General features: G+C 40.1%; 1 protein-coding gene across 3 annotated transcripts in view; it reads left to right on the top strand.

Moving 5' to 3' along the window:
• Positions 1-8,115: 8,115 nt before the first annotated feature.
• LOC114037037 (tumor necrosis factor receptor superfamily member 10A-like) overlaps positions 8,116-22,244 on the top strand; it is a 41,942-nt gene continuing 27,813 nt past the window's right edge. For all 3 annotated transcript variants that reach the window (XM_027853832.1, XM_027853831.1, XM_027853830.1), the window contains exon 1: positions 8,116-8,385. In XM_027853832.1, coding sequence (XP_027709633.1) covers positions 8,317-8,385 — 69 coding nt within the window. In that variant the 5' untranslated portion in view covers positions 8,116-8,316. The remainder of the gene's footprint in view (positions 8,386-22,244) is intronic.

Genomic DNA, 22,244 nt, shown 5'->3' with positions numbered 1-22,244 from the left:
CACTCAAGAGGGCTGTGTGGTAGGATTCAAAGGATCCTAGATTCCCCTAAAACATGCCATGGAAGCTTAGAGGTGCACCATTTTATGAGGTCATAGAAAGAGCTGCCCTCTGCTTCCCCTACCCAACCCAGAAGTTCACAGTGGTCCAGATGATAGTTCTAGGATAGACAAGCCACTCAGGCAGGTTGATGGCAAAGAGGCAGAGCACAGGCAGCTGCTCCTCAGGCTTTCAGGATAGTCTCAGTTCTCCCTGTCTGACTTCTACTGCCCCCAGGCCCAGTCAGCCAGGGCCTTCCCTTAGGCCTGAGCTGAAGGAGAATAACTTTGGGACCTTCTATGATTAGAGAAAGAATTCATAACTAGACAAGTGATAGCGGGGATCACACAAGAGAAAACGGACAATTTTGATTATGGAAAATTAAGACATTCTTGTACAAACAAATCTAGTGCACCTAAGATTAGAAGACAAACAGTTAATTGGGGGGAAAAATCTTTGCAATAAGTTTGTCTGATAAAGGTTTCATGTCTAAGACAAATAAGGAAGTGATTCAAATTTATAAGACTACAAGCCATTCCTCAATAGATAAATGATCAAAGAATATGAATAAGCATTTTTCAAAGGAAGAAATCCAAACTGTCAACAATCAGATTAAAAAATGCCCTAAATCACTAATAATTAGAGAAATGCAAATTAAAGCAACTTTGAGGTTCCACCTCATACCTGGAAGAGTGGCAAAGATGATGAAAGAAGAAAATGACAAATGTTGGAGGGTCTGTGGGAAAACAGATATGCTAATGCACTGTTATTGGACCTGTGAATAGGTTGTCATCCTGGAAAACAATTTGGAATCATACCCAAGAAGTTAAGAAATTGTATATACCCTTTGACCCTGATATAACACTATTAGGACTATATCCCAAAGAAATAAAAGAAAGCAGAAAAGGATCTATATTATAAAATATTTATAGTAGCTCTTTGAATGATAGCCAAGAATTGAAAACTAAGGGAAACTTGTGCTCCTATTCATTTTTCTAAAATGCAGATCTGATTACATCATACCCCCCCCCATTCCCACAATAAACTCCAGTGGTTTCTACTGCCCTCCATAAACAAATACAAAATACTCTATTTGACATTCAATTCCCTTCATTATCTAGCCCCCTCCTACCTTTCCAATCTTCTTATATCTTACTCCCCCTACTTACTTGCAGTGTTATAGGCCCCTGGCTGTTCCATGAAGAAGACACTCCCTCTCTTGGCTCCAAACATTTTTTTCTGGCTGTCCCCCATGTCTGGAACTGTAGCTTCTGCTCCGACTACTGACCTCCCTGGCTTCCTTTTGGTCCCAACTAAAAAACCCACCTTCTATGAGAAGTATCCCTTACTTAACTCCCCTTAATTTGGTTGTTTTCTGTCTTTTATTTATTTATTTAACCTGTACATACCTTTCTTTGTACATATTTGTTTGCATGTTGTCTCCCCAATTAGATTATTAACTCCCTGAGGTCAGAGACTGTCTTTCGCCTCTTTTTGTATCCCCAGGACTTAGCACAGTGCCTGGCATATAGAAGGCATTTAATACATGTTTATGGAATGAATGAATGAATGAAAGGCTTAACTTATGATATGTAAATATAATTGTGCCACAAGCAAGAATGCCATGGACAATTTCAGAGGAAATTAGGAACACCTTTATGAACTGATACAGAGTAAAGTGAACAGAACTAAGGTTCAATTTATACAATGAAAAACATATAGAGAAAAACAACGCTGAAAGATTCTAGACCTCTGATAAATGCAATGATAAACCACAAATGAAGATGAAATACAATGTTCATCTGAAATAGAGGTGATGGATTTAAAATTCAGTGATATATACATTTTTAGCAAGAATTGATGGAGTAATTGGTTTGCCAGATTATAAAGAAAATATTAAGGGACTTGTTTTTTAAAATTGTTTAATGGGGGAGGGGATAGTAGAAGGGATGGGATTAGTAAAAATACTCAGAAAAACAACCATGTATGAAATTAAATGAAATTTTAAACATTTTTTCAGGTGGTAAAACTTATTCTATCAAAGCATTTCTTTTTTTTTTCCAACAAAGACAAGATTTATTAGAACATCTGCCATATTGGTCAGACTCTTAAGAAGTCTGAACATTAGTGATCTATTGGCTAGATTTTAGGAATCTGAGCATCTTAATGGAAACAAGATGGATCTTATATACAGAAAGAATGTGGGAAGGATCTAGGAGTGGCCAAGTAGTTTGGGATGACTGGAGGACGAGTCTCATCAAAGCATTTCAAAGAAACAAAGTGAAACTGAAAATGGTTAACAGTGAGGGAAAATTGGAGCTCACTTATTATTTACAAGTTGCACTTTGGAAAGTACATATTAACCAGCATTACAGATAATCAAAAGAAATGGAACCCATTATAGAAATGACATTGTTTTACTCTCCAGGTACAGGATGATTGAAAACATACTACCCATTATGTGTCTCCTTCTTTAGAAGCATATCAACTAATATTTTTTTTTAAAAAGTATACAAAAAAGAGTAACTTTTACTTAAATGAGAAATTTAGCAAAAATTATTATCATAGCACATTTAGGCAATTTTCCCCCTTAAAAAAAGCAGGAACACTCAAATGTCTCTTCATTTAAGTTGCATATTCTTTGACTAGTAAAAATAAAATCATGAAATTAGGGTTTCCAGAGCTTTTAGAGCCCATCTTCACTGTAAGTAGCAATCAGATTCTGATGGGGATGATGAGTGATGCCAATTACATCCTTTTCATGAACTGTCAGAGTTCTTTCCAGTTTGTTAGTTACTGTGCTGAAACAGTATAGAAGTGAAAAGCATTCATTAAGCATCTACTATGTGCTAGGTAGAGTGCTAAATGCTGGGGATCAAGAGTACAGGGACAAAAAGGAAGCAGTCCCTGTCTTCAAGGACCTTTATTTCTATCAGGGGAGACAACATGCACACGTATAAATATGAAATATACACAAGATAAATAAAAGATCATTTTGTGAGGGAGGGCACTAGCTACTGTGTGGATCAAGAAAGGCTTTATATAGAATAAGCAGAGCTTTGAAAGAAACAAAAGAATCTAAGAGGCAGAGGTAAGGAAGGAGTTCATCCCAGGAAGGAAGGACAGCCAGTACAAAGTCAGAAAAATGGGAGGTGGCATTTCATGTGTAAGAAACAGCAGCAAGGCCAGTTTGTCTGAACACAAGAATACAAGAACGGGAGTGATTTAGAATAAAACTTGGGATGGCTGGCTGGGGCCAAGTGCCAGTAGGCTTTAAAAGCCAGAGGGCTGGATGGCCCCTTAGGACCCTTCTAACTGGGAAATTTGGCAATTCATTTGTTTTTCTTTTAAAACTGCCTTGCGGATTTCAGAAAAACCTGGAAAGACTTATACGAACTGATGCTGAGTGAAGTGAGCAGAATCAGGAGAACACTGTACACAGTAACATTGTGCAACAATCGACTATGATTGACTTAGCTCTTCTCAGCAATACAATGATCCAAGACAATTCCAAAAGACTCATGATGGATATTCACATCCAGAGGAAGAACTGATGGAGTCTGAATGCATGATCGTGGTGAATAATTCTAATAGGGCCCCCTCCATTCTCTGCGGCTGTTTTGTAAACAGGCAAGTTGCCAGTCCTTAGATCGCTTTATATGTATAAGTCAGCTAACTGGTGAGCCCCTTGAATACTAAGTTTTCTCAGTAGAACTCTCTCTCCCAGTTGAAAGTCTTTGGCACCATATCCTGGCATTATAATATCTTTTGTTTGCTGTCACAGATCTGAGCTGAAGCTGTGGCTAGTTGGTACTCTCTCTTTCAGTTTTCCCTTTCGATCTCTCCTTCACCTAAGGAATGTACTACTTCTGAGCGCTTACATCACCTCCTCCATCTGACTTCGCTGCCAGACCAGGTGAGGACAAACAAGGCAGTAATGATACAGAGGGTGAGCCAATATCAACTACTAGCTCAAGTATAGGAATGGAAAGATCAGTAATAGACAAAAGAACTAGGGCTATTAGACCAGCCACTAAGCTAAGTTATGATGTCAAGGGTAAACCTGAAGATAGAGTTACAAATGTATCTAGGTGACAATATTAGAGATTGCCCATGTGAGAAGTCTCTTCCATATAATTTAATGTTTACTGTTGCAATATGAATTATCACATTCTTGAATAGGCTTGTTTCTTAATTTTCTGTGATGTTCAATTGGCTTTTTTGTGTTCTATTTATGCTATAGCAATGTCTAATTGTTTTCTGTATATGCTATTGGTTATAAATTGTATTTTATATATAGGCCTGTTGATAGTATTATTGTTGCAATTATCTAGCTTCACTTTGTTAGTTAACCATGTGTATTGCTTTTGATTGATTGCTGTATACTATGGATATGCATGAACTTCTGAAATGTATATGTCAATTCCTGTATGTAGTTAGGCATGTTGTCACTCTTGTATTCTCCCAGGTGATGCTCAATGTAGTGCCACATCTACTGCATGTGCTGTCAATGTGTACAGGTGTATGAATGTTCTGTGAGTATGAAGTAGAATATGAGTAGAAGCTCTGGCATAGGGCTACTGAGCGTTTTTTTCCGGGGTTGCTTTCCATCTTTGGTATTCGCCTGCCACTCAACTCTCACCTGTGGCTCCAAGAGGCTGTGGCATGCACAGCAACCACACATCATTTCAGTAGACAGGTGGTGAGGGTAATTGTGGGGCCTTGAGTCATCAGTGAGTTAGGGGGTTGTCTACCTCCAGCATATGAAGACTTCACCAGTGGAATAGGCAGATGTGAACAATTTGTTCCAAAGGGCCATGACATCGGTGGAAGCAGGTGTGTGGAGAACTTAGCTCTTAGTTGAACATCGAAGACACCAAGGTCATCCACTGTATCCCAAGCTGTCACTAGTTATCTTGACTTTTGTCTTGCCATTGGACTCTGATGACTCTGAAAGAGTCATAGCTGGCAATGAGCAATTGATGATACAGAAGGTGTAGATACACTGGGAGCTGTAGTCACAGCCCTGCACACAGAAGGGTTATCATCTCACTGGACTGAAGTAACAGTGGGATTTGGCTGCCCCCTGGGTGTCAGAGCAGCCTTTTCTAAGGGCCACACTGCTCACCTCCTGGCATGAGGAAGGTTTACTTCTCAAATCAGGTGGGGATCCTACCCTGTGGTTGAAACACACACACACACACACACACACACACACACACACACACACAAACTTTTACAAAGATGATTCCACACACCATTGGTATACTTATAGACAACATGAATTCCAGTAGACCTGAAAGACAAACAGTTCTTGTTGTGAAAGAGCTCAGCAGGTATGGTAGCCAAAAAAATAGCCCTGAGGGAAACAAATCTGGCCAATAAAGGTGAGCTTACCAAAGTCAGAGCCAGATTCAGTTTTTCTGGAGTGGCCACAGTGAAGCTGGCATAGTTTTCAGAATCAAATCAAATGAAATCTAGTCAAAATAAACTTGTAAGCCTCCCAAAATGAGTGAACAACAGGCTCATGACAATGTGATTGCCACTTGCAGGAAAGTGCCATGCCAACATCATCAGTATGTATGATTCCACCATGATGAACCCTTATGAGATCAAAGAAAAATTGTATGAAGATCTGAAAATCCTCATCATCAATGTGCCGAAAGAGGATAAGCTTATAATTCTGGATGACTTTAATGCCAGAGTAAGCACAAACTATCAGACACAGCAGGGAATCCTTGGGAGGAATGAAGTTGGAAACAACAGCAACAATGATCACTTACTACTGAAAACTTGTGCATCTCATGACCTTCTCATCACCAATACTCTACCATTTACCTAAACAGAATAAAACTTGATAGATGCATACTTGGAGCAAATATTGGCATTTAATAGATTACGTCATTGTAAGGAGAAGAGAGAGACAGGATGTGAGAGTGACAACGGTGACGTGTGGTGCAGAGTGCTGGATATAGACATCCTCTCCAAGCTAAACATTTGCATTTAACAAAAGTGGTGGCCCCACTGCAAGATGACTACCAGAAGACTTAATGTCAACAATTCAGAGCACTTCTCCCAGCAAGAATAATTTGTTGCTGACTAGGAGGGAAAGATAAGCCAACACACAGTAGGCAACAGTAGAGCAGAAGAGAAGTGGACAGGTTTCAGAGATTTGTTGTACAGCACTGTAATTACTCATATATGCAAGAGCACTCATGAACATGAACAGATGTTTGATAAAAATAATGGGGAAAATCAGAAGTTACTAAATGAGAAACAAGAACTTCACAGCGTCTACCACCTGCATAGTTCATTCATCTCTAAGAAGACAGCATTTAACTCCATCAAAAGAAAAGTGCAAGGAAAGTTTAGAGAGACTCAGGATTCTTGCCTTGGTAAGAAAGCAGAAGAAAATCAGTTTTATGCTGACAGTAACAATCCAAAGTGTTTTTTTTTATGATACCCTGACAGCTATTTATGGACCAAAGACCAACTTCTCAGTGCTGATGGAGCCACATTATTAGTGATAAGGATATGATCCTGGAGAGATGGGCTGAACACTTCCATAGTGTTCTCAACAGTCTGTCATCAACCAATGTTGACGCCATTGATTGTTTACCTCTGGTTAAAGTAATCCTTCTCTAGTCAAACTTCCAAATGAAGAAATTTTGAATGTCATTAGGCTCCTCTTATGTGGCAAAGTATCTGGTGCTGATTCTATTCCAATTAAAATTTATAAGGCAGAGGGTCCACTGTTCATAGAAAAGCTGACTGAAATTGTGCAGGTTATATGGCAAGAGGAGGTTATCCCTCAGGGGTTCAAGGATGCTTCCACTGTCCATCTCTTTAAAGGAAAAGGAAATAGGTTGTCCTGTGACAATCCCAGGTGGTTCTCTCTCTTAGTCATTGCCAGCAAGATTCTTTCCAGAGTCCTATAGGCTGATCCTTCACCTGAAAGATGGTCATCTACCCAAGAGCCAGTGTGGCTTCAGAAAGGCTGAGGAACAGTCAGTATAGTGTTTGCTGCCTGACAGCTCCAAGAGAAACACCAGGAGCAGAACAGGGGACTGTATACAACAGTTGTCAACCTGACCAAGGTCTTTGATACTGTCAATCATGAGGGCTTGTGGAAGATCACGGCAAAATTTGGTTGCCTGGACAAGTTCATCAGTATTGTACATCAGTTCTAGATAACGGATGATGCTCTTTAGCTTTCCCAATCACCAATGGAGTGAAGCAGGGATGTATGCTTGCTCCTATGCTTTTTAGCATAATGTTTTCAGTGACTTTGTCAGCTGCCTTCAACTAGGACAAAAATGTCATGAAGGCCAGCTACCACACTGATGGTAAATTATTTAACTTGAAAAAGGTACAAGTCAAGACTAAAATGGAGGGAGCATGGGTGCATGACTTTTTGTTTGCAAATGATTGTGCATTCAATGTAGCCTCTCAGGCTGGGGTGCAACAGAGTATGGATTGATTCTCTGCTACTTGTGCTAATTTTGGCTTAACAATTAACACCAAGAAAACACAGGTGCTCCTCCAGCCAGCACCACACACCCAAATGGGAAACCAACAGCAAATGGAGGAATGTTGAATGCTGTGCATAAGTTCACTTATCTTGGCAGTATACTTCCAAGCTCCTTGGTCTATCAGCCACAGTCAGATACACTGTACCTTGATCCCATTTTGGTCCTTCTCCACAAATAAACACAACCATAAGTTGTTTTCTTGGCTCTGTTTTCTTCACATGGCACCCTCCCTATATACGACAAACATATTTTGTAAGCACAAATACTCTGCGGCTCCAAATCCCTGCGCTCCACTCTGGGCTTAGTTATCTCCCACCTGTCAAATTCTAAATCCTTTCTCTAACTCTCCTCGTATCTCAGAAAATAAGTTTCACACAGATTCTTCCGCCAACTGGGGAATTCCCACAGAACCCCTCCCCCACCTGTGTTCCGGACCAATGAATGTGAAGCTCTCTCTTCTGCCCACCCAGACCCCGCCTACTTCAGGGGCTTGGCTAGCGTTGGACTGCGAGGAAATAGCCTTGCTCGCACTTGCTTGCCGGTTACTCTTCCTTGCTGTATAAAGGCGGGCGGTCTTCTGCGTTGCGCTTCTGAGACTAGTGGAACGCAGGCTGTTCTGCCTTACACAAGTGGGGCGCTGGCTACTCTGCCGAACGCGAGTGGGGCGAAGGCTGTTCACTTGGACAGAAGCGGACGTGGGGGAGCTCGCATCACCGGGAGCCCCTGGTAAAGTTTGATTCCAGAGGGATGAGCTACGCCACCGCTACGCCATGCAAGGTCGCCGGGAAGGATCTCACTTATTTGTTCCTGAGCTTAGTGAGTCAACTAACCCTCCCCCCTTCCTCCCTTCCTTGAGCAGCGCGCGTGGAGCAAAGAATCAACGGAGTCTGGAGCGTAGGAAGTTAGATGGAGAGGAGGGAGGTGCCGAGTTAACTGGAAATGTCTGGAATTGTTTGCCTTTCTCTTTACCGCATTTCCCTTTCACTTTACCGCGTGTCATTATCCTCGTACTTCCATCCAGGGCAAGTCCAAGCATAACGCGCCACGGGCTCGCTGAGGAGACTGGTGGCCCAGGCAGACCTGGCCGCCTTTGCGGGGAACATGGGAAGAGGAGAGTGGCCACTACGTGACTCCAAGTGGAGAAGGCTTCGTGGCTTCTTGGAAAGAGCACTGGGTTTGGAGCTCCGTCTGGGTTTCAGTTTCCTCACTTGTAAAATGAAAGAGTGGAGCTAAATAATGTCGCAAGTCCCTTCCAGTGTCAGATCTATGATCCTCCAGTGGAAGGGGGCTCTGTTTAGCGGGATCGAGTCAGGCATCTCCTTTAGGGCACTTTTGAGGGAGGGAACAGCAGCCCAATTTCCAGTCGATTCCAGAGCATCTTGACTCACTCCTCAACTCTTTCTCCTCCACTTCCCATTCCCTACCCTATACCTACTCACGTATACCTGTAACTTTTCATTTCAAAGCTAATGGGAGAGGATTTTCATAATCTTATCTCCTGGAGAAGAATGACTCATTGGGTAAAAAAAAAAAAAAAATGGCTTCTGCGAAAGCCCGAACACTGCTCAGACAAACCTCAAAATGGCAGTGTTTTCTGCCCCAAGTGCTGAACCGAACACTTGCTGTGCCAGGGGAGAGATAAGGGTGCTAGACTCGGAGCCGGATTTAAATCATGATCCCTGACACTTCATAATTTGATGAGCCACAATTTCCTCTTCTAAAATGAGAATAGTAATACCTGTTCCAGATCAGCACCTCTGGAATTAATCAGCAGGCTTTTAAGTACTTACTGGGTGCCAGTCACTTTACTAAGCCCTGGGGATACATAGAAACACAAAATTGCTGTCCCTGCCCTCAAGGAGCTCCCATTCTAATAGGGGAGACAATGTAAATAATTATGTATAGATAAGATATTTTTATGTATGTGTACATTTACGCAAAGGGCATATTATGAAGGTAATCTCAGAAGGAGGGCAGCTAGGTGGTGCAGTGGATAGAGTGCCAGACCTGGAGTTAGGAAGACCTGAGTTCAAATCCGGGCCTCAGAGGCTTACTAGCTGTGTGACCCTGGGCAAGTCACTTAACTCCGTCTGCCTTAGTTTCCTCATCTGTAAAACGAGCTGAAGAAGGAAATGGCAAACCACTCTAGAATTTTTGCTAAGAAAACCCCAAATGGTGTCACAAAGAGTCAGACACAACTGAAAACAACTGAACAATAACAACAACAACAAAACATCTTAGAAGGAAAGCATTAGCAGTAGCAGGGACTGGGAAAAGCATTCTATGGAAAATGGGATTTGAGCTCTGTTGAAGGAGGTCTGGGAAACTAGGAGCTGGAAACAACAACCATCTGGTGCTGGTGAAGCACAGACAATTCAAAGGTAGGGAGTTGGGAGATGTCATACTCTAGGAAGAGCAGTTAGGACGTGTGTGAAGGGGAGTAAAGCATTAAGACTGATAGACAGGTAGGAAACGACTAGATTGAGAAAGGCTTTAAATCCCAAATAGAAGATTTTATATTTTATCCTGGATATAATCAATAGCTACTGAGGCAGCTAGGTGACAGAATGGACACTGGGCAAGTCACTTAACCTCTGTTTGCCTCAGTTTCCTCATTTGTAAAATGGGGATAATAATAGCACCTATTTCCTAGGTTGTTCTAAGTATTAAATGAAATAATATTTGTAAAGTGTAGTGCCTAGCACATAGTAGAGATTTAATAAATGCTTCCCCTTTCCTCTGACATGCTCTTGAGGAAAATCACTTTGACGTTGAGTGGAGGATGGATAGAATTCAGAAAGACTTGAAGCAGGCAGACCCATTAGAAGACTACTTTAGTAGCCCCAGGGGAGAGGGAAGAAGGATCTGAAAGAGGATGGTGGCTGTGTGAATGGAGAGAATGGGACATATGTTGGTGCAAAGGGAGAAATGGCAAGAGAGTGGTTGTGTGGAAGTGTGGGAAAGTGAAGAATTTTGGTTGATCCTGGGTAGCTGGGGGGATAGAGGTGGCTTTGACAGTAAATAGGAAAGTTGGGAAGAGAGGAGGGTTTACCTAGTATCACACGGCCAGCATAGATGAGAAGCAGCCCTTGCAGATCTCCATCCACTAAGCCATGCTGCCCCTTTCTGGGTTGCTATGAGTCTCAAAGGAGATAATGGATGCAGAATACTTTGGAAACCTTAGATTGACACATACATTTCAGTTATTATTATTATTATTAGCATTATCACCACCACCACCACCACCACTACCACCACCACCATCGTCATCATCATCTCTACCACCATCCACAATCAACTAATATATATAGTGGTCTTGTTTAGAGGTTCCCAAGAAGGCAGCATAGTAAAAACAAAACAGAACCAAAAATAATCCATGCCTTCAAAGAACTTAGTTCATTCTACAGTGATTCAATTATATCTAGTTTTGAAGGCCCAAAAGGTCTCCTTTGTGAGTATCTATAGGACAAATGGACTTGATTCCATTAATGGGTGGGAGAGAGGAATCAAGTTGAGTAATATCCGGTCTTGGAAAAGAGTGACAAAAGAAGTCTCATTCAAATCCAATTTTTGAAAGTTACTGCTTGAGTGACCTTGGGCAAGTGACTCAACCTTCCTGGAGTTTCCTGTTCTGTAAAATGAAGGGATTGAACCAGATGGTATCAAGGGTCCCTTCGCAGCTCTAAATCTGTGTTCTATCTCAAAACAAAAGTTTTTTAAAGTCCCAGGTAAAAACAGATTCCTTTGTTAACTGTAAAGTGCTAATGTGAGCTGCTCCTATGTAGCCTGCTGGTAAATGTTTAACAGCTGGTTCTTTATGCAGGATATACTTTTTATCTATGTTAACATTTTCTTCATCTCCGTCTTAAATTTAGACAATCTATGAACAATAAAACAAGTCCTGATCTATAGCATTTGCTGATTTTCAAGGTCTGAATGCTCACTCTGAAAAAAATGATGAGTTACTGGGTGGGGTGGGCAAATGGTATTTCTTCCTTTGTAGAAACTTGAATAGCAAGGATGACTTGGGGAAAGGAACCATTCCCCCAAAGTTGGAGAAAAATGGAACTGGAGAACCTAAATGAGGAGTCTTTTCCAGATGAGGAAACAGAAGACCTTAAAAAGTTCAAAGTTAAAACATCTAAAAATAATAAAAATGAGTTTAGAGTTAGATAAAAATAATAAAAGTAGTTCAGAAGGAATATAAAAGACGTAGTCATAATTTCTGGAAAAGTTTGGCTAAAGACCAAAGATCCTACTCTCATGAAACATATTCTAGTAGGGGGATATTATTCCTACAAATATAACTTAGAAAATGATAATAATAATAGAAGCTAGCATTTATATAGTGCTGACTATATCCTAGGAATTGTGCTAAGCAATTTGTAAATATTATCTCATTTGATCCTCACAACAATCCTGGGAAGTTGATGCTATTATTATCCCCATTTTAGAGTTGAGGAAAGTGAGGCAAACGGGGGTTAAGTGACTTGCCCATGATCACATAGCTAGTAAGTTTAAGTATATTATTATTAAATTTGTATCTTATCATTTTAAAAGTTTTAATGTATTCTCCAATTACATATAAAAACAATTTTTAACCTTCATTTTTTATAATTTTGAGTTCTAAATTCTCTCCCACCCTCCTTTCCCTCCCCTCTCATTGAGGAAGGTAAGCAGTTTGATAAAGGTTATACATGTTCAGTCACACAAATTAAATATGTATATATTTTTTTCTTTTAAAAATTATTTTTTGTTACATTTTAAGTACCAAACTGTCTCCCTCTTTCCCTCTCCACACCACACTAGAGAATGTCACCATTTGGCACAGATTTATAAATATATGTAAAACTATACTGTGCATACTTCTATTTATCGGTTCTTTTTCTGGAGGTGGATAGCATCTTCCTGCATAGGTCCTTTGTAGTTGATTTGAGTATAATACTTAGAATAACTTGGTCGTTCACAATTGTTCTCTCAACAGTATTGCTGTTACTGTATAGGACGTTCTCTTGGTTCTGCTCATTTCACTTTTCATTATTTTGTGCAAGTGTTGACATGTTCTTCTAAAATCAACCAGCTCATCATTTTTTACAGCATGGTATGTGCATTCTATCACAATCATATACTGTAACTATTCCCCAGTTAATAAGCATTCTCTCAATTTCTATCCCTTTGCGACTACAAAGACAGCTGCTGTAAATAGTTTAGAACATAGAGGTTCTTTCCCTTTTTACCTCATCTCCTTGGGAAACAGACCCAAAATAGTGATATTGCTGGGTCAAAGGGTATAGGCAGTTTCGTAGCTCTCTGGGCATAGTTCCAGATTGTTTTCCAAAATGGTTGATCAGTTCACAGTTCCATCAACCGTGAATTAGTGTCCAGATTTTTCCACATCCCCTTCAACATTTGTCATTTTCCCCTTTCATCATTTTAGCTGATCTGATAGGTGTGAGATGATATCTCAAAGTTGTTTTAATTTGCACTTCTCCAATAATGATTTAGATCATTTTTTAATATGTCTACATATATATAGCTTTGATTTCTTCATCAAAAAAACTGCCTGTTCAAATCCTTCAATATGTATATTATTATTAAGATAATAATAACAAACTCTAAAATTTGTATAGCATTTTCTGTATGCTAGGCACTTTACAGTTATTTCATTTGTTCCTCACAACAACCCTAAGAAGTTGGTGCCATTATTATCTCTATTTTACAAATGAGGAAACTGAGGCAAACAGAAGTTACATGATTTACCCAGGGTCGCACAGCTAATAAGTGTTGAAGCCAGATTTGAACTTAGATCTTTCTGACTCCAGGCCTGGTGTTCTAACCACTGCACCATCTAGCAGCCTATATGGTGCATAAGTATATTAAGGTATATTATTATTATTATTATTATTATTATCATTAAATACATAAATATGTTGTTGTTTTTCCTTCATACTCAAAGAGGACCAAAGTGACATCATAGTGTCAGGGTCAAGGTACAGAGTGTTTGACTGTGGCTGATTAGACCAGTGCAAACTTGGAAGGTCAGGTACCAGAAATAGTCCATTTGAACATTTGGATGGAGATGTCTCTAGATTTGCACATCACATAGTAAACATATTAAGAAAGGTACAAAAAATGTTATATGTGGCCCAAGGGAAAAATAGATCTCCCCTCATGCTAGTGAGGAGATCAGGAAAGGACATAATTAAGAAAGACTTTTTTGGGGGGTTGGGAAGGCAATTGGGCTTAAGTGACTTGCCCAGAGTTACACAGCTAGTAAGTATCAAGTGTCTGGTCTGTGACCGTATTTGAACTCAGGTCCTTCTGACTCCAGGGCTGGTGCTCTATCCACTGTGCTATCTAGCTGCCCCTAAGATAGACTTTAAAGGATGTATCAGAATCCCACAGGAAGGGAAGTGGTGTTTCAGGCACAAAGAATGATATGAGCAAAGTTATGGAGGCTGGAAAGTGCTTAAGCCCCACCTTACTTAGACAGCTCCATCTCCTTTTATTCTAAACTCAGCTGGGAACGGGGTTAGAGCCTGTCAGGTGGGCTAGGGATAGACTAGAAGGAAGGTGTTGGGGACGTGCTGAGGCAGCATAGGGTAGTAGAAATAGCCCCAGCTTTGGAGTTAGAAGACCTTCATCCCTCATTCTTCACTACCTCTTTTTTACCTTAGCTAAGCCACTTATTAGGTACTTCCTATGGATAAGACACCAGCATCCTACCTTAGGTAGCTTATATTGTGCTGGGAGTAGTAGAGGAAAGAGGTGATATTCCATCTGCTCACAAGATAAGTAAATATAAAGTAATTTTAGGAAAGAGTGAGTACTAATAGCTGGTGATTTGGAAAGTCTTCATGATTAAAGTTGCACTTGAACCTAGAGAGAGGGAGTCTAAGCCTCAGGGATGAGGAGGGAGTACCTTCCAATCACTTCACCTCTCTGAACCTGCTTCCTTCTCTATAATGGGTATAATGATAATATTGAGGTAATGGTCTATATTGTTCTTTTGGTTTTCTTCACTCTGAATCAATTCGTATAAATTTCTCAATGTGTTTTTTGAAACCATCTTTTTCTTTATCTCTGGCAACACGATAGTATCCCATTAAATTTATATACCCCAATTTGTTCAGCCATTCCCCAACTGATGGGCATGCTCTTGGTTTCTAGTTTTTTGCTACCCCAAAAAAGAGCTGCTGTAAATATTCTTGTCCATATAAGAGCTCTTCTTCTTTTGTTTTATCTTATTGGGGGTATAGACCCAGCAATGACAGGTAAGTCAAATGCCAAGTGCTCTTTAGCAACTTTTTGTGTATAATTCAAAATTGCTTTCTAGAATGGTTGGACTTACTCACAGTTTTACCAACTAGCCCATTTTTCTGCAGCCCCTCCAACATTTGTCATTTTCTTTTTCTGATCAATTAAATGATCAATCATGATTGCAGAGGACTGATGAAGAAGGAAGATGTCTACTTCATGACAGGCAGGTGATTGGCTATTATGTAGAATAAGATTTAAAGTTTTAATTTAAAATTTTTTTATTTGAAAGAATTTTTTTAAAAATTATTTTAAGAAATAGATTTTTTGATGTGATCAATGTGGGAATATATTTTGCCTGACTATGCTTATGTGATAGAATGCTCTCTCTTCTCTGTTTCTGTCTTTCTCTCCCTCTCTCTTCTCTTACTCCTTCTCTTTACTCTCTCTTTTTCTAGGCTCCACTAGTATAAATCTCCAGACTTTCTCTACCATGCCACAGAAGCCTCCTTGCCCTGGAAATTCACTCCATCCTAGACTTTGCACAGTGGAAGTACACTCTGCTCCTGTGGACCTTTCTGATTGGCTAGTTCCTCCTAGAACCTCCATGTCAAGGACAATGCCCAAGCCAGATATGTCTTCATTCCTCTCCAGGCTCTCCTCCTGACTTTCTAGACTTTCTGTGTCATTCCCCTATGGGAGCACCTTCCCCTGGCTTTCCCTTTTCAGCTTTCTTTAATGTGTAATGTTTCCTCATTGGACTATAAGCTCCTAAGGCAAGGATTAGCTTTCTTTCTGCTTGTATTTGTATTCTTGATACTCGACACAGTACCTGGCACATAGTAAGACTTAATAACTGCTTGTTGACTTGGCTTTCCCTTTCTTGCTTCCTTCCTTGCTTCCCTCCTCCCTCCCTTCCTTTCTTCATGCCTTTTCTCCTCCTTCCTTTCTTCCTTCCTTCCTTTTAGTGACTGGAAAGAGGTGAGAGGAGAAAGAAAAAAAATGAATATTTGAAAATTGAAAAAATAATTGAAAAAATTTTAAATGATGATAATATTTACACACGTTTTAAAACTACTGCATGAATAACCTAAGGAAGAGAGAAGAAAATATAGGGTGAATTGAAAATATAAATGCAAATAAAGATTTAAAAAAAGATGAGTTCTTTACTTGTGGTAGGAATGAATAAAAAATCTTTTATTTAGTACTTACTCTGTGATGGCACTGTGTTAAGTGCTACATAGACAGTTCCTTCCCTCAAGGAGCTTACCTTTTTTTTTCTTTCTTTTTTTTTTTTTTTGAGGCAACTGGGGTTAAGTGACTACCCAGAGTCACACAGCTAGTGAGTGCTTTGTGTCTGAGGCTGGATTTGAACTCAGGTCCTCCTGACTCCCAGTGTGGTACTCCATCCACTACAGGAGCTTACCTTATCAGGGATGAGGAGGGAGTACCTTCCAATCACTTCACCTCTCTGAACCTGCTTTTAATAGGGGAAGGCATCACATATGGGAAATGATCGACAGGGAGGTATTTTTCGGTTTGCAAAGTGACAGGGACAGTGAGTGAAGCCACAGGGGAGAGATCTTTATTGGATAAGATTTTGGAACTGGAACAGTGAGAGGAGGAAGGGAGGAAGGGGGAGAAGAGGCCAAAGTGGCTGGAGAGCAAATAACCATGGAATGAAGTGAAGTGAATGTGCCACTAGTCTAGGCTTAGGAGTAGTGGAATAACAACACAACCACCAGTCAGTAAATATGGCGCCTGAATAGGAGTTCTAGGCATGAAAGGATTAAGGGCTTGGTTTCTGGGATTTGTGGTTTTTAAACTTGAGAGATGGTTGTTCAGTGTCTTAGAGGGTACTCTTCCTTTAGTCACTTTTTCTTGAAATGATTGTTTTGTTTCTTGCATAACTAACAGTAATAACATAGAGAGTAGACTGCGTTGTAGTTATAGCAAATATGCAGGCCTCTTTTGCTTTGTGCATCTGATAGGGTAGCTGGATAGACTCTGAGGAAGTCTTCACTTAGGAAGGGGCAGCAATTATGACTCTGAATGGGAGCATCTGGGTAGGCTGCCCAGGAAGGGAAGCCAGGAGTCCTTGTTTCTTGCATTGGAAGTGAGAGGAGCTGGTGGGGAAATCTGTGTTAGGCACTCTAAGGAATTTACAATTTGTGTGACCAAACCATTGCAATTGGAGTTGAGTGAAAACTAAGAATAGTGATCCATTTAGAAGGGAAGTGCGGGAGAAATTCAAGAGGAAGAGGGTGCTCCTGGTTGGGCTGGTCCAGGCAGACTGAAGGAGAAATACTGCATAGAAATGGGAGCTCTGACTCATCTGCTTCAGGCAAAGAAGGCAGTGTTTCATTTTACAGAGAGTATAGTTGAAGTCTAGAGAGATTAAGTCAAGTGCCCACGGTCACATAGCTATAACACTGCAGGAAAAATTAGAGCCCAAATCTCTTGACCCTAAGTGGTGTGTCTATTATACACTAGCTACAGGTGAGTCAGGGCTACTAACTAGGTGGATCATGAAGAATAGTTAGAAATAAGATAGATAGCAGGAGTAAAGGGATGGTGGTCATTGTAGCCATGATAATGTCTTATAGTTGTATAATCCCACAATGGACTTTCTTTACTGAGTCCTGTGAAATGGGTAGTGCAGATAAAAAAAAATCAATTTGGTATAGCAGAAAGAACACTGACTGGATTCAAAAGACTTGGGTTCAAATCTTACTTGTATGACCTTGGGTAAGTCATTTAACCTTTTTGGGTCTCAATTTTCATCTTCTATAAAATGAAAACTCTATGGTTCTTTCCAGAGCTAGATCCATACAGAGGAACACTTGGAACTTACAGTTGTAGCAAACTACCTGAGACTACAGATACAGAGATAGACAGAGATACAGATGTAGATAGAGATAGATAGATAGATATAGCTATAGCTAGATGGGTGGATAGAGACAGAGCTATAGACAGATGTAGAAAAAGAAAGAAAGAAATGTTAAAATTGTATCTTGTCCCACCCCCTTCCAGTCAATATAATAAATAAGGTCATAAGCAGCCAGTATAAAGTGGCAGGAAGTATCCTGCAAAGGGTAACTTAGAAGTCATGTACAAATCATGCCAGAGATCAAAAGAGCATCATTTGCAAATTGTGTCATAAATTAACCAATATTCACAGCCTGGTAATATGTGCTGAATCAGCAGAAACCATCTAGAAGCTGCTGTTGGGGGTTTTGGTTCCTGTGATATGTAAATCTCAGACAAGTTCCAGACATCTGCAGTAACACCAGCAGAACACCTACTGATCATTTCAAGATGATGTGGATGTGTTAAAGTTTTACTGGTGACTTTGAGGTGGTTTGGATATGAAAATGATCTACCCCCAAGGTAGCACAGAGAAGAGTTAGTCTGTCCCTGACCAAAACCGTATAAAAATGAGATGTCAAACTTCTGACCCATCCCAACCTTCCCAGTGCTCTCAACTCTAATCCATGGTTACGTGAGTGATACTCTCTGCCTCTTCCCCTCCCCATCCTCATCCCCACTGCTGCCTGCCTTCCTCTGCTACCACATTCCCTGTCCACACCTGTCTGCCTCTGTATCCCTCCCCTCTTTTTCACTATTTATTTCTGTACTATCTGTGCCGGTTCACCCCTATACCATCTGTGTTTTATCAAAGTATGATTGCCACCTCGCTTCCTGCTGTCATTGTGGTCTTTCCCAGTGAGTACCCAGAGAACTGGGCATACCTGCTCCATTTAATAATTTCATAAATTATCAATTATATACATGGATATATAGATAGAAATAGATGTAGATATATAGAGATAGCAATAGATAAAACATTTATTAAGTGCATACTCTATGTATCAGGAACTGTACTAAGTGGTAGAGATGCACATGTCTCACAGGGCAAATAAGATATCTATAGAGGGCTTATTAGCTCGGTGTTTAGCACACAGCAGGTGCTTAATAAGTGATTGTTTCTTTCCCAAATACAAGCAAATGAGACAACTCCTACTTTCAAGGAGCTTTCATTGCACCTTCCTACAGAAAACTGGGGAAAAAATTCATAGCAAGTATTTTTAAAGGCCTAATTTCTCAAATATTTAGAGAATGGAGTCAAATTTATAAGAATATAAGTCTTGATAAATGGTCAAAGGATATGAATAGGCAGTTTTCAGGCAAAGAAACCAAAGCTATCTGTATTCATAGGAAAAATGCTCTAAATGACTGTTGATTAGAGAAATGCAAATTAAAACAACTCTGAGGTACCACTTCACACCTATCAGATTGACTAATATGACAGAAAAGGAAAATGATAAATATTGGAGGGGATGTGAAAAAATTGGAACACTAATGCATTGTTAGTGGAATTGTGAACTGATCCAACCATTCTGGAGAGCAATTTGGAACTACGCCCAAAGGGCTATAAAACTATGTATACCTTTTGATCCAGCAATGCTATTGCTAGGTCTGTATACCAAAGGGATTTTAAAAAAGAGAGGGAAAAGGACGTACTTGTACAAAAATAGTTACAGCAGCTTTTTTTGTAGTGGCAAAGAATTGGAAATTGAGGGTACCTCCTATTAGTTGGGGAATGGTTGAACAAGTTGTAGCATATGATTGTAATGGAATATTATTGTGCTATAAGAAATAAGCAGGATGATTTCAGAAAAACTTGGAAAGACATACATGAACTGATATGAAGTGAAGTAAGCAGAACCAGGAGAACATTTCACATAGTAACAGCAATATTGTACCATGAAGAATTGTTAATGACTTAGCTATTCTCAGCAATACAGCAATCCAAGACAATCCCAAAGGACTCATGATGAAAAATGCTATCCATCTCCAGAGAAAGAGCTGATGATGTTTGAGTACAGACTTAAACATACTATTTTTCTCTTTCTTTCTTTCTCTCTCCCTCTCTTATTCAAGTCTTCTTGCACAAAATGACTAATATGGAAATGTTTTACATGATTGCAAATGTATAACCTATATCAGATTGCTTGCCATCTTAGGGAAGGTGGAGAGGAGGGAGGGAGGGAGGGATAGAATTTGGAACTCAAAACTTAAAGAAAACCAAAGAAACAATGAATGTGAAAAAATTGTTTTTACATGTAATTAGGGAAAAATAAAATATTATTAAAGTTTTTTAAAAGAAGTCTTTCCTAATCCCTTAATGCTAGGACCTTCTCCCTGAAATTATCTTCCATTTGTTGCTGTTCATGACCCCATTTTGGGGGTTTTTTGAACAAAGATACTGGAGTGACTTGCCATTCTCCAGCTCATTATACAGATGAGGAACCAAGGCAAACAGGGTCAAGTGACTTGCCCAGTGTCACACAGCTAGTTAGTGTATGAGTCTTCCTGACTTTGGGCCCAGCACTCTATCCACTGCACCACTTAGCTGCCCCCATCTTCCGTTTACCCTGTAGACATCTTATTTATACATGGTTGTTTGCATGTTGTCTCCCCCATGAGAATGTGAGCTCCTTGAGAGTAGGAATTGTTTTTTCCTTTCTTGGTATACCCAACACTTAGCACATTGCCCGGCACAAAGTAGATGCTTAATAATGCTTGTCGGCTTGGGGAAGACAAAACAAAAAGGAGAACTGAAAAGAAGAGGCATTGTATGTACACAGAGGTTTGGGCAGCATGGTTGGCATTGTTCTGGGTAAGGTAAGAGGGAAAGTTCACCTATCCGAACCCAGGATGGTTTCTGGGTCTAAATATCTTGTGGAGAGGAATTGGCATTCTGGTGGCTTGAGAGTGTGTTGGGAGGCTTTGGAGATTACCAGGGAGTGAGGTGGAGGTTTGATTCTTGGCAAGAGAAGTGGAAAGTTTCCCTCTCAGAGCCCATGGTGGATCTAGGGGACAAAGTTCAAGATGAAGAGACTTCTCCAGAGTCAAACAGTCAATTCATTTCAGAAGTAGAATTTGAACCCTGACGTCATTCTTCTATTGCCAACTCTCCCTCTACTTCAGACTCCCTAAGTAGCTTGCCTAGGTCAAGAGAACTGGTCTTTTGGCATGTTAATCTGTTGTACCAGTCTGTTGGGGAGAGGAGGTAGGATATGTGATGGTAAAGAGGCTACTGAAGCTGGGGCAAAGGGATCTTCACACACACACCCCTTCACTCTCCTGCTCTTCCTCTTATAAATAAAGAACGATCTGTTCTCAACTACTGTCCCCATTCTCCCCCATGTTGTGAGGGTGAATAGTGAGGGCTGAGGGTTCTTAGCCTTGAAGTCATTTCACAAGCCTATATTAAGGACAGGTTAGGTGCTGGGCGCTTACATCCTATTGGGGAGATACATACAGGGCAGTGGTGACCAGTGAAGGGTTGGTCAGGCAGTCTCAGAGATTTTGAGTGGAGTCACCCTTTCCAGTTGCAATTTATTGAAGTGGGGGAAGTTAATGGTCCTAAAACTACCCTACTTAGAATTTTGAGTAGCAGTCAAGCATTTATCTATCATCTCTTAGAACTGTAGAAGATGTTGGGGTGGGGGATGTAATAACAAAAACAAAAACAAAAACAAAAAATCTTCCTTGATGGAACTCAAGAGTCACACCTGAGATAAAAAAAAAAACAGCCTGAGAACAAATAAATTCATTCTATACTCTACTGTAACATCTTCTCCTTAATGAAGGGTAAATTAAGGAGAAAACTCTGAGGGTTTATTGGGAGGGAGGGGCGATATTTAAGCTGGAGCTGAGTGTGGACCAAAGCCATACTCAGAAGAATTCAGGAGTTGGAACTTTGTTCTTCCCTAGCCTTCTTCCATGGCCTTATGAGAATTCTCAGACCCTTCAAAGATGTTTTGATTAACTGTTAAGAATTTTGGCCCAGAATTCAAGTCATTTCTGGTGTGAGACTTTTACCTTTCCAAATGAGTTTCATTAGGATAGTGGGGTGAGTATTTTTAATCTCATCAGTTTTACAGATAGAATTTCACAGAGGCACCTGGAAGAGGGGCCAAATGACTTCTGTGACGGTGACTCTCACCTTGCCCAGTGGCTATTCCTAACTCAGTAATTTTTAAGAAACTTGCATCACCCTCATCCCTGGCCTTGTCCACTACCATAGGGAGTGTGCCAGATGTTGCCAAGAACTTTTTATTTTGAGATAAATTGGTCAGAAAATGTTTAGTCTTAATATATCTCATTTTTAAAGTTTTTATTTTTAATGTCAAATTTAGTAACTAATTAAAAATAAATTTAGTTAAGTTTTAGTTTGGTGAACAAAAATAACATCCTTTATGGAAAAGGTATAAACATTTATTAATAAGCACCTACTATATGCCAGACTGTGCTAAGCACTTTACAAATATTGTCTCATTTGAGCCTCATTACAACTCTGGAAGGTAGGTGCTATGTTATCCTCATTTTACAGTTGAGGAAACTGAGGC

This window comes from Vombatus ursinus, unplaced genomic scaffold (genome assembly GCF_900497805.2).
Source record: "Vombatus ursinus unplaced genomic scaffold, bare-nosed wombat genome assembly UNPS02010219.1, whole genome shotgun sequence".
In the NCBI taxonomy this organism is placed as follows: domain Eukaryota; kingdom Metazoa; phylum Chordata; class Mammalia; order Diprotodontia; family Vombatidae; genus Vombatus; species Vombatus ursinus.
The sequence above is the reverse complement of the archived record's forward strand: the minus strand, read 5'-3'. Positions and strand labels throughout refer to the sequence as shown.